At 35.5% G+C, this 13,178-nt stretch overlaps 1 protein-coding gene across 2 annotated transcripts in view; it reads right to left on the reverse strand.

Annotated features, from left to right (window-relative positions):
- LOC123874977 (zinc transporter ZIP1-like) overlaps window positions 1-12,569 on the reverse strand; it is a 52,455-nt gene extending 39,886 nt beyond the window's left edge. For both annotated transcript variants that reach the window (XR_006798051.1, XM_045920572.1), the window contains exon 1: window positions 12,057-12,569. Coding sequence is in view for 1 of the 2 variants with exons in the window: in XM_045920572.1 (XP_045776528.1) it covers window positions 12,057-12,348 (292 nt within the window). In the remaining variant the exon portion in view is untranslated. The remainder of the gene's footprint in view (window positions 1-12,056) is intronic.
- Window positions 12,570-13,178: the final 609 nt, after the last annotated feature.

The following is a 13,178-nucleotide window of genomic DNA, read 5'->3' on the forward strand; positions in this document are numbered from 1 at the left end:
ACCCTATAGGGTGCTTTCTATTGACCTAGAACCATGAAATTTGGCAGGTACGAAGGTCTTATAGCACAAATAAAATGTGTTCTAAAACAAACAATTACTTACCTAGTAGATATTTTAAATTTATAAAGTAAGATAACTATACCAAGTGGGGTATCATATAAAAGGGGTTTATCTGTACATTCTGAAACAAATTTTTATTTATTTTTAAGCATAATAGTTTTTGATTTACTGTGCAAAATGTAGAAAAATATACCCGAGTATGGAACCCTTGGTGCGCGAGTCTGACTCGCACTTGGCCGGTTTTTATAACGCTGATAATATAAATGATATACAAGTACGGTGAGGCGCTGAAAAAGAACTTTTCAGGATCTTAAATAACTCCATGAGCTGATTAAATGCCTACGGGAGTACAATTATTCAGCCCAAGAAGGACAAAGGGTTACAAGTGAATAGCTTTATACCTGCTTGCTGTAATTTAACACCATATACGTCCACCCAAAGGAATCATGTGGGCTAGATAAGTGCAGTTATGAGAGTGCGTATAACAGCTGATTAAAACTGTGAAAGTTCAACTATATGCAGCTTGAAGCGTTAATTGAATTCATGGAGTAACTGATAGCTTTATAATAATTCACATATGCTCAGTTAAAATGCAAACATTTGAAAGATACACTTGTGACCTTTTATTCAGAAAGTAGCTTAGTTTGAGTCCATAAAAATACTTTATTGTTGCTGACAGTACTGAAACTTGCTAAAAGCTGAATAACATGACCTGCGCACCTGATAGTAACGCTCGCAACATTACAGCGGTGTCTTCGTGGTACTTAGTAAAGTCAATGTACAGGAGAAAGCGTAATAGTAGGCTTTTACAGTAACGGTGGACTCTAATAAGTCTTCATAAATGCTTAAAGTACCGATGTGATATCTTTTAAAGCAGTTTTGTGTTACTTGGGATCACGCCGCATCGAAGCAACGGATCGGCATGATTTTTTGCGTGGCATAGATAAAGATATCCTACAGGATTTCACAACTTTAATACACGCGGACGAAGTCGCGGGCATCAGCTAGTTATGTAATAACAACCGCCATGCGGTCGTCCGCAACCACAGGATTACTAAAATGGCAATGAAAATTTCTTCTGGCCAAAAGAAAGTAAAGTTCCGTTAAACAGCCCAATACAATCACCTGTCACCATTGACTTATATACTGTCACAATAGGTACTACAATATATTATGGTTTCGCACGCGACTGTTTTACAAATTCCGACAGCTATTTTGCAAGGCACAATCGTTGCACATGAAAGTAACGCCTAGCGTAGACGACCTATAAATTGTCTGCCCACTAAAAGCCGGCAAAAATTACAAAACACAGGATATTACATGTACAGTAAATTGTGCAAAAACAATAGGTAAAAGTAAGACCATTACGTACTCTTGCTGATCGAGTCAGCTCTTGCTAATCGATATTTTTGACAGAATATAGTTACGACCCCGTACGGGTAGCCATATCTGGCTAATGCCGAGGCAAATGACAGTGCCAGCGTGAATTACAGTGAAGAAACTCTCAGTTTGATACTGAAATTGACATCTAAATATTAGGCTAGGGGTAACGTGAAATCAAAGATACCCAGTCGTTTCATAGCCTAGCTAGCGTCAAATGTAGGTTACATTCCATGGTCTGCCAGTGTAGGGGAAGGATTGACGTTTTATTAGATGTTTCCTAATTTTCGTGAGGTGTAAGTTATGCTTTAGAATTTAATCAACGTTTAGTTAAACACAGCTTGTCACCGTCTTAAGACAGCCGTTATCACATTTGAAATATTCATCGTACACAAAAATCGGTAGTCTGCGCTATTCCTAAAATACATTCTCTGCCAATTCTAATGTCACATGTCTTATTTTAAGGACATTGTAATTTGTACACCTGTATTGCCTTTCGCAATGGCGCAATGTACGTGAATAAATATTATTATTATCATTGCGAAACTGTTAATCTATTGGCACAGTAACTGTGTTATCTATACTTATTTCTAACTCCATATATCTATACTTCTACACTAGACTAAGTATAAACAAGTGACCTGCTCCGATTTCGCACAGAAGTGCGAGCTTGACTTGGTACGCTAAATCGTTTGGCCACTTGGCGGTACGGCTTTGCCGATAGGGTGGTAACTAGTCACATAATTGTAGGTAAGTCAATAAGTCATAAAACAAAACAAAAACGACTCGATATAATTTACCTACCTACTATTCTTATTTCGTAACTAACCTACCACCACCTAAGAAAAACTAGCACGATGGACCGACGATATAAAGCGGCTGGTGGGAAGTGGCTGGATGAGGAAGGCTGAGGACCAGGTGTGGTGGCGCTTTTTAGGGAAGGCCTATGTCCAACAGTAGACGTCCACAGGCTGATGATGATATGATGAAGATAAACTATACTAGGTAGTGTATCAAAATTGGTTTATCTCTATCCGTGATATCTAATAGGTATCGAATATTTAGCGATATATTTCAAAGTATGACGTCACAAGTAAAGCTAGAAGTGTTATTGAAGGCCGACGTGACACTCAACAACACTTTTGACTCGGCTTTTTTTACTTATATCACATTCTTGAGAATATCTCAGAGAAAAAGGTAGATAATAATATGGATTGATTTCAAAAACTAAGAAAGTATTGTTTAGTGTTTACTATTGTAATGCTATCTAATCAATCAAAGTATGATTAAAGTCAATCGTTTAGTGGAAATAAATATTTCAACATACCTACTTGGTATCAATAAATATATCAATGTTGTCAGGATTCTATTGTTTACCACGCCTTTGCAAATTGCGAAAGAAAAATAAAGACAATAGAGTACTTTGAATAAATGTACTACTTTCTATAAATTTCTTTATTTCTATTGAGAATTATATTCGCCATAAATAAATAAAGTTGTGGAATCACGCTTTCTCGGGGTTAGCGACGACGCAATGTGGTCAATTCAGACAATTTATTAATTTCTCTGAGGCGATTTGAGTTTCTACGGCCATTAAACACTGCAAGCACTTCTCGCGCCTACTCCTGTAATAACTTTAACCATAAAATAATTAAGAACTCTAATTTGCCTTTACGAGCCATCATTAAACCATCGCCGGTTCTCAGAATAAGGCGCGTGCCTGGGATCGAATCCCCGACCTTCCACTTTAACCATTAGATATTACTGTAAATCCATACTAATCCATACTTAATATTATAAATGCGAAAGTGTGTCTGTCGGTCTGTCTGCTACCTTTTCACGGCCCAACAGTTTAACCGATTCTGACGAAATTTGGTACTAGGTTAGCTTATATCCTAGGGACGGACATAGGCTACTTTTTATCCCGGAAAATCAAACAGTTTCCGAGGGGTCTTTAAAAACCTAAATCCACGCGGACGAAGTCGCGAGCATCCCCTAGTAGTAAATAAAAGTTACACAAAAACAATGTATTCAATAGTTTCTCTCCCGTACGTTGCCGGGGCGGGTCGCTAGTTATTTAAATAATATAATATGATTATAAAAACAACTTTTAAAAATTAGTTCGTTACAAATTGGTGAGAAATCAATTATTCCACCGAACCACAATAATTCCTACGTGTGGAAATCCTACTTAATGCTCTACGATTATACAATTTACCTCTAGTGTTGCAAATTTAATATTATTCTTCTAAGAATTTAAGAGCATAAAAAATGAAATTACGTATGTTAAGTAATAAATAATATAATATATCAAAAAATTCTTCGAAATTGCCTACTATGGAATTTCCGCTCATAAGGAAAAACTTAGACATTCTAATTTGTTTACTCTTACATACTGTTTTATGATAATCGTGAACTGGCATTTATTAGTGACTGTATAGTTCACTGACCGTGGATAAGATACTGGTTGAAAGGACTTTATGTAATGATTCGACAGATATGGCAATGGACTTTAACAATCATTACCGTGCAAATGCTTTAGGTCTTGAGCTTTCTCTGGGATATAATGACGTAATCAATTGGTAGGTAGGTATAATATGTAACTTATGAATAATAATGCAAGCTTTTCGATTTTATAGACGTACAGTACAGTACTACAGAGTGATTATGATGATGTTGATGACTGAAAACACGATTTGGCAGTCTTCATATACCTTTGAAAACATGGGAACTCATTAGGTATGCAGGTTTGCTCACGATGCTTTCCTTCACCGTTAAAGCAAGTTATATTTAATTACTTAAAACGCACATGACTCCGAAAAGTTAAAGGTGCGTGCCTGGGATCGAACTTCCGACCTCCAATTAGTTGGCGGACGTTCTAACCACTAGGATAGCCTAGTGGTTTGGCCACAGACATTTTGATTTATATACTTACAGATTTTTTTTTTAAACAACTTGATTTCAAACAAGATCGTTCATAACCTTCTCAATAGAGACAAATAAAAAAAATATGAATAAGTAGTTTATTAACAGTAATTTCGGAATCTCTTTCTTACCGAGAAGAACCAGCAAGAAACGCAGCGGTTGCTAGGGTTTAATAAAGAATTTATCTATCTGTCTATCCACGTAGTCTAGCTATTTGGGTTTGCTCACTTTTACTGTTTAACAGGTAGGACTGATGCGATACTGCGCATTTTCTTAGTTACGCAACATTGCACTACTCACCTTATATACTTACTAGAAGGTGATTTCCCACGCCGCTAGACTTACCAGAGATATCGGTATTTCCTCATTACAAATGACTAATCATTATTGCTCATTCAACTAATCATGCATTTTTGATGCTTTTTGCAACTTTTTATAAACCACAAATCTATTGTGTTTACTGGCATTCGGTAGATATATTTTATTTTATAAAAACCCAGCAATCGAACACAATATATCCTCAAAGGTTTTATAATTTATGAATTTGTTAGTGATATTGCTCACAATCATCTTCTGTATGTGATTTGATAATACCTAAGACTTATAGCCCTGCATCGCACGGTTGCACCAATTGCCTTAAAAAATTTGATATTTTTTTCTTCATTCAAAAAGAAATGGCGTAGTTATAATACGTCCATGTGGCGTTCAAATATACAAGTGTAAATTAAAAATTTTCAACACCCCCGACAAATCATTTTCAAATAAATAATTATGTATATCTAGGCAACGTCCATCTTGACAGCTTGACATTTGTCAATTGACACCAAGATTGACACTTGAATATTATGAACCTGAGGGTTATCTAACCTTCTTTTCTACAAGATAACTAGGAAATAGCTGATAACTTTTAAACGGCTGAACCAATTTTTTTGGATTATAGCTAAGAACACTCTCGATCAAGCCACCTTTCAAACAAAAAAAAGTAAATTAAAATCGGTTCATTCGTTTAGGCGCTACGATGCCACAGACAGATACACAGATACACAGATACACAGATACACAGATACACAGACACACAGATACACAGATACACACGTCAAACTTATAACACCCCTCTTTTTGGGTCGGGGGTTAAAAATGAAAATGTCATTATTTTTTCGACTCATTGATCGTGACCATTTCGAAAGAGGTCTAAAATATGGGACATCTACAGGACTACAGATGACTGGTACCCATTATCACTACTTAAATGGAGACCACGGATCAGAAAAGAAACGGGAGACCACCTTCTTGTTGGTCGTATGATATTATCTACCAAATTTGTGGGAAAACTTTGGAAAACAATCACCCAACCCGGAAAGAGTGGCATGCTAAAAACAAAAAAAAAAGAAAGATCTCTAAACAACATAATAATATTATCTATTATTATGAATGCGAAAGTGTGTCTGTTTGCTAGATTTTCACGGATCATCCATTTGACCGATTTTGACGAGGTACAAAGCTTTGGGATAGCTTGCATCCGGAGAAGACAAAAGCTTCTTTTTTCGCGGAAAACTAAAGAGTTCCCAAGGGTTTTTAAAAACCTAAATCAATCAAGTGCGAGCATCATCTACTTGGTGCAGAGCTTTCACCCTGAGCCTAGTAGAACGACAGGCAGTTAAAGTTACTTGACGATTACCGTTAACTTATGATCACTATCCATATAAATACGAAAGTGTGCTTGTTTCTTAATTTATCTTTTAACCATGTAACAACGGAGCAACAAATCGACATAATACTTTGCATGGTCATAATTAAAGACCTTCAGAGTGATATAGACTATTTAATTAATAAATCAAAGATTTTCCACAGGATTTTTATCTACAAGATAATCTAAATCCACTCGAACGAAGTCTCAGGCATCATCTAGTATTAAAATATACGTAATACTTGTAGGTATAATCAAAGGATTGCAATTTGCAACTGTTTGTAACGCTACACACGTACATATAGTCTGCTCTGTGTTTCCCTTCATTGAATTGGTAATAAGTAAATTGTTGAGTATGTCCGGACCCAGAACATCTAACAGGAAAGTTGACTAGACCGATCGATTAAATAAATATTCGATAATATCAGAGAAAAGATTATTTACCAACTGGCCTTGTAATAAGTGAATAAGTAGATTCTAAGTTTAATTTATTTATTTTAATTTTTTTAACAAAATAAGTGAATGTACCTTTTGCTGGATTTGACATACTATAACAAATTTCAACAAAAATTTTGTGAACGGTTTTTAGCTTTACTAGGTGTATTCATCAACAAAAAAAAAGTCTACCAAAATGGGACCACTAGAAAAGGTTTATTTAAAAAAAAAAGATTCCGACGAATTGAGAACCTCCTCCTTTTTTCGAAGTCGGTTAAAAGTGGCCTCGCCAACATTTTAAACCAGTCCGTTAATTTTTAACGTACCTATAACTATCATTTTAATTTGTAACTTACGAGTTTATCATCAACGAATTTTACATAACCAATAAATGTTTGGCGTACGTGCAACATACAACTTGGCCTATGTGAAATAGATAGTAGGTATAGTATTTGAAATTTAATTGGAATTCATGAAACATTTTTGAAAACATTTATATAAACGTTAGATTACGCCGATGCTTGCTACCTAGATTTAAATGAAGACCTCTTAAACAAATTGGAGCGATTGCAAAACTTGTGCATTCGGTTCATCTTTGGTCTAAGAAAATACGATCATATCTCTGAATATCGTAAAAAACTGAACTGGCTCCCTATTAGACATCGACGTAATCTACATGTTCTTTCTATCCTGTTTGCCACACTTTTCCATCCCTGGTCACCTCCCTACCTTAAAGATCAGTTTAAATTTCTTAGCTCCTTCGAACGTGATCGCGTCCTGCGTCCCTCCTGCGATTTTAAGCTTAAAATGACTAAATGTAATACGCATGGCTACGCGGAGTCATTTACTATAAAAGCAGCCTCGCTGTGGAACGCACTTCCGGTCGAAATAAGACGCTCCAAATCACTGGCAATCTTTAAAAATCGTGTCAAGAAACACTATCTATCACTATAAATCTTTAGTTTCTGTCATAGTATATTATGTACACTATGCTATTTTTTTAACTATGTATTATTTATTTAACTATATTATACAGATTTAATGTTTTATATATATATATATATATATATATATATATATATATATATATATATATTTATTTATTTATATATTTATTGTATAGTATGTACCTATTAGAGTGTATGTCTATGTATACGTAATTGTATATATACATGATGACTCCTCGTCTTATCCTTTAGGTTCGAACATACGGGTTACCTGGGAGAGATCACTTTAGTGATAAGGTCGCCCTTTGTATTTTTATTTGTATCATTTATTATTTTCTCTGTAATTTTGTGCAATAAAGATGTTTAAATAAAAATAAATAAATAAATAAACCATATAAAAATTGAAAATGCTAAAAAAAGAGAGTAAACTTCGTCTTATGCAGACGTAACAAACACCGAATTGGTTAATTTATCTCAAGACGATATAACCAATAGATACCTACTAGTATTAAATAACAATATTGAGTTGGTATTAACTATTAAGATGAGTGGAAGCGATCGGGCAATGGCACACATACCCACAACTGAGGTGAGGTGAGGTGCGTTTGCGCAACCGCTATTAGATAATGTCCGTACATTCTACTCTAATGGTAGGCCAAAAACAATTGAACCTTGGGCCGCTAATGTGTTTATTAGTTTCCGAGTTATTAATTTTTTTTCAATGTCTATTCGATAGGCTGCGATTACGATAAACGCGATTAAGTTTTATAAGTATGTTTTATTTTTGTTTAGTCTAGATAGTCACTATACAGTAACCGTTAGACGATCATCGACAATAAAACCAAATTGGCTTGCACAAGTTACGGTTTGTTATCTTTCGTCTAAATTTTACCTTTGACCTTAATCATAGAGTTATGAATACTCATGTAGACCACTTTGCTTTTTATTGTGGTCAAAGTTTAACCGTTACCGTAACGTAACCGCCTGTTGTGCATCTGGACTTTAGTGCCTAGTGTTTTCTAGGTATTTATCACAAGAAAATGTCCGAAGAAGAAAAACTGGATTTTTCGAAAACGAAAGTTCGCGTCCCTCTTTTTCGTCATCATACAGTCTACAGCATCTATGAGAACTCTTCAATACATACTTACTTAACTTATAGGTAGGTATGTAGTAAGAAAAAGTTTATTAAACCAATGCTGCATACCAAATAGGTAAATCAAATAAAAATAAAAGAATCTTATCCATACTCCATACTAATATTATAAATGCGAAAGTGTGTCTGTCTGTCTGTCTATCTGTCTGTCTGTCTGTCCGTCTGTCTGTCTGCTAACTTTTCACGGCCCAACAGTGTAACCGATTCTGACGAAATTTGGTACAGGGTTAGCTTATATTTCAGGGACGGACATAGGCTACTTTTTATCCCGGAAAATCAAAGAGTTCCCGTGGGATTCCTAAAGACCCATCCAATTAACCGATTTGTATGAAATTTGGTCCCGAAGCAGCTTGCGTCCCTGTAATCGAAATAGGCAACTTTTTATCCCGGAAAATTAAACAGTTCCCACGGGATCTATAAAAATCGACGCGGACGAAGTCGCGGGCATCCTCTAGTAACTAATAATTTTAATAATAAGTCTTTTCTAATCATGTTGGTAACGCAAAGTTGTCGTTATCTGTTTCCGTTAAGATATCGAACTATAGATAAAGATGAATGTAGAGACAGAAATAGCAAATAAAATAGATGCGAATTTGATAGCGGGAAACGCGCGATAAAATCAACACTCTGTAGAGTTAGATATTTTATGGAACGATTTAAAATACGACAAAACATTCTTAGTTACAAAAAAATCGGTGATTGCCACGATAGACAGACTAGAAACCGTAATAGGCTCGATTATCCTACGCTCCGCCTCAGGAAAGTGGGAAAGTCATTTGTGGGAATGAGTGTAATATTTTATAATAAAATTCCACAATCAATTTTAGACTTGCCTTTACACAAGTTTAAAAAATCTATTAAAAGTATGCTTTTAATACTAATAGTATGGTAGAAAAAGCTTGGATCTGACTCGCTCCAGCAATACACGGCGCTGCAATTGCTTGTATACAGTATGGCATATTATTGTAAATTGAATACTTGAAAAGAGCAACCGCCGAGTTTCTTGCTGGTTCTTATCGGTAGGAACGGCATTCCGAACCAGTGGTAGATTATTTTGACGATTCGAAAGCACTTGTAAAAGTTTACTTCAATAAAAATAATTTGAATTTGACAGACTGGCATAAAAATATAATCGGCATTAAATTATAGATGATTGACACAGGAAAGGACGTTCTAGGTATATTAGAGCAGTGGGCAGAAACTAAAGTAAAGAAAAATAGTGCAAATGCGTCTAAATATCTTGAGAAGACCATGATAGAATGGCACTGCTGCAAAAAGGTCGTAAAACAGAAAATATACCTAGTTGCTAATATTAAGAAAGATTAAGAGGTTAAAAAGTGATACAGGTTAGGGATCAGTGAAGATCGCGCGACCACGTAGACCCCAGCCACAGGACATGTTACCAAGCAAATACGGAAGTTGCGTATGACATAATCGGATGGAACTTTTCCAATTAAAACCCATAATAGGCAAACAACCACGTGTGAGCGTGTAGCGTGCAATGAAAAATCGCTAGTCAAAATCATGCTTGATCAGAATAGATAGAACACAGAAAAGTTGTCATCAGGTTCTACCTAAGACATAATATTCATACTAAACTAATATTATAAATGTAAATCTATCTGTTTGTCTGCCTGTCAGCTACCTTTTCATAGCCCACCCGCTTAACGAATTTGGTACACCACTCTTAAGCTTTATATAGTAAAACAACGTCCGGTTTTGGTGTTTTCCATTGTAATAGAACAAAAATTTTTATAGCTAGAACTAATTTCATACCGTAAAAAATCTTGAAAGCTAATTGTTATTTATTCAAACTAACAGAATACTGTACAACATATTTAAACGTTTTGGGGTATTATTACAATACATTTTTTACAAAAAGATAATTTAACAAAAAGCATAGTGACAAGTAATTGTCCAGCACAATAATACTTGTCATAACATTTTGACTCGATCGATCATTGATCGATTGTTCAGTTTTCTCGGGGATTGTAAGCCCAATAGACCTGGGGTAGAACTACCTTCACTTTTCCATCTCGAATACAACCCCAGGAAGAAGGCAGCTCGCGTGACAGAAGCAGCTCTACCTCATGGCAAGGCGCATGCAGTCAAGAGGATAATTTTTCCCCGGAGAAGATCCCGACGGCTTTCATGGAAAGCCATCAATCAATTTATTCATAAGAGATCTCGGAGCTTTCCAATTTGTGCTGAGTGTGGCCCCCGAGGAGATTTTAGTAGACATAAGTCGTACATAATAAGATTTTCTAAAGACCCTTAAAAATTAGAATTAAAAAAAATTGCCTGATTTATTGTCCAGAACGTCGGAATCTTAAGCTGATTTCCACTCATCAACAAAAAAAGTATAATGGTACTATCAATTAGAAATATTTGAGACATAAAAAGTCAGGAAAACACGTAGTTTCAGCGATCAGCTATGTTTTTTCCTTTTCCTGTTAAATTGACAAACCTGCGTAGGATTTCCGTTCACATGCACCACTATGTAGTATCGTGCGTAATATACACTAATCGATTGTTAATGATTTTCTTAATTCATTAAACAAGAAACAACGCTAGTCTATAACTAGCTACGCAAATAACATATTTCTGACTTACAAAATGAAGATCACAATAATAAAGTATTACAATGATTTGAGATACATGGTAGAATAGAAATTATATAAAACAACGTTTATACAGTTGCAAGATTTTAGCGCATTGATGTTGGTATTAAGTATATCGAAAAGTAATCTTTGTCTCATAGAATATTTAAGTTAGAGATCTAATAGACTCGCACGTGGCTTTATATGGGAAGGCTTGCAGTATTCTGTAGACTAGATGTAAATATGTACAATGTACATACATATAACATGTTCTAAATATAGAAATCTACCAAAATATTTACAAGGTAATAGAACTGTTTAGTGATAATTACTTAGACAAAGCGAACTGCGACTTTGTAGTAGGTACAGAGTATTTATAGAGATAGAGAAGTGATTCTCTGAAGAAATTGATGGGATATTTTTTATTAAACTAAGCAAAACATAAAACTAACAAAATTAAAGAAATTATTATTGAAGGTTTTTAAGCCTAATTTACGATATGAATCACAAGAACATTTGACCTTTAAGTACAAGTAAACAGCTGGTAACTTAAGATGTTGAAACGCACCTGAGCGAACATAAAACACTTCGCAATGCAATAATAATGACTTTATGCTCATCTACAAAATAGGTGGTATGACATTGTTTATTTGGTAACACCTCGTTATTAAAATGCATCTACTGCATTTTTTAGGAAGGGAAATGTAATATTTTGAATAACTTTAACATACTACTTAAGTATAGATATTTTAACAAAAAGTTTCAGACTTGGTAAAACTTTTTGATGACTTAAACAAGTATCAAAAATGGAGGAATTAGCTGTTCCAAATCAGAACTAGTTCAGAAGAAGAAGAACAAATAGAACTCACCTTGTAAATGGTGAATGTTGTGGTCGACCTCGGGGAGTAAATGCAGGAAGGTGGTTGACAGGAGTACACCGCCACCGAACGAGAGCAAGGTCATAACAATTTTGTTCTTTGATTTTAATGAGCCGGCTTCTTCGGCAGAGATCCAGTTGAACCGCTTCGCCACAAACATAGGCACGAGACCACATATCATGCAGGCGCAGAACAACACCACCATTGACACCCCCTTGGCGACGATCACACCCTCGGTGTCGTTTGCGTCGTTTGGGCCATGCATCGCGTCTAAATCTGCCATTTTATTTTTTAGGTTGTACTTCTCACAAGTTTGGTGGAGAATTGGACCGGCTAAAGGGCACGTCCTCTTTTATACCGATTTGCGATATCAGCGATATGCGCGTGCGTCGGCTCGGACCGACACGCCTGTACTATAACCACCGGCTTCAGTTCGTTCCACTCCAGCGTAGCCTTTGCATACAAAACAAAGCCTTTGAACGCGTTGCGCTAAATGCGTTAATTGAGATATTAGTATTTACATCCATATGAAATGTGTGTTACGATTGCCATATAAAACCATGATAAGATCGGGAAAATACCTTTTCACTTAGAATTTCTTACTCAGGAAATAAGTTAATTCTAGATGATGCCCGTGACTTCATTCGCGTTCGTCCTAAATTAAGAACCAATTGTTTTCTAATCTAACCCAATCTAACTAAAAAATATATCATCATCAGATTAATCCATCGCCAGCTCACTACTGAGCACGGGTATGCTCTCAGAAAGAGTCTACCACGCTGGCCAAGTACGGATAGGTAGACACACAAACACCTTTAAAAACATTATGAACAATTCTCAGGTATCCTTACAGGCAGGTTTCCTTACGATGGAATCCTTCCCCGTTAAAACAAGCGGTATTAAATGAATCTACCAGAAGTGACAAGAGACCCCTTTGTCCAGAAGTAGATAATATACAAAAGTCGAGTTGTCGACGAAATATTATTTAAAAAATCTTATTATTTTACATAAACAAGCATTAGGTAATATTCAAAAGATCTTGAGACTTTATTTCTTAAGCAATCATTGTGTAAATTAAGTAAGTACATTACAAACAAAATAATTCCACGAATC

This window comes from Maniola jurtina, chromosome 19 (assembly GCF_905333055.1).
Source record: "Maniola jurtina chromosome 19, ilManJurt1.1, whole genome shotgun sequence".
Taxonomy (NCBI): domain Eukaryota; kingdom Metazoa; phylum Arthropoda; class Insecta; order Lepidoptera; family Nymphalidae; genus Maniola; species Maniola jurtina.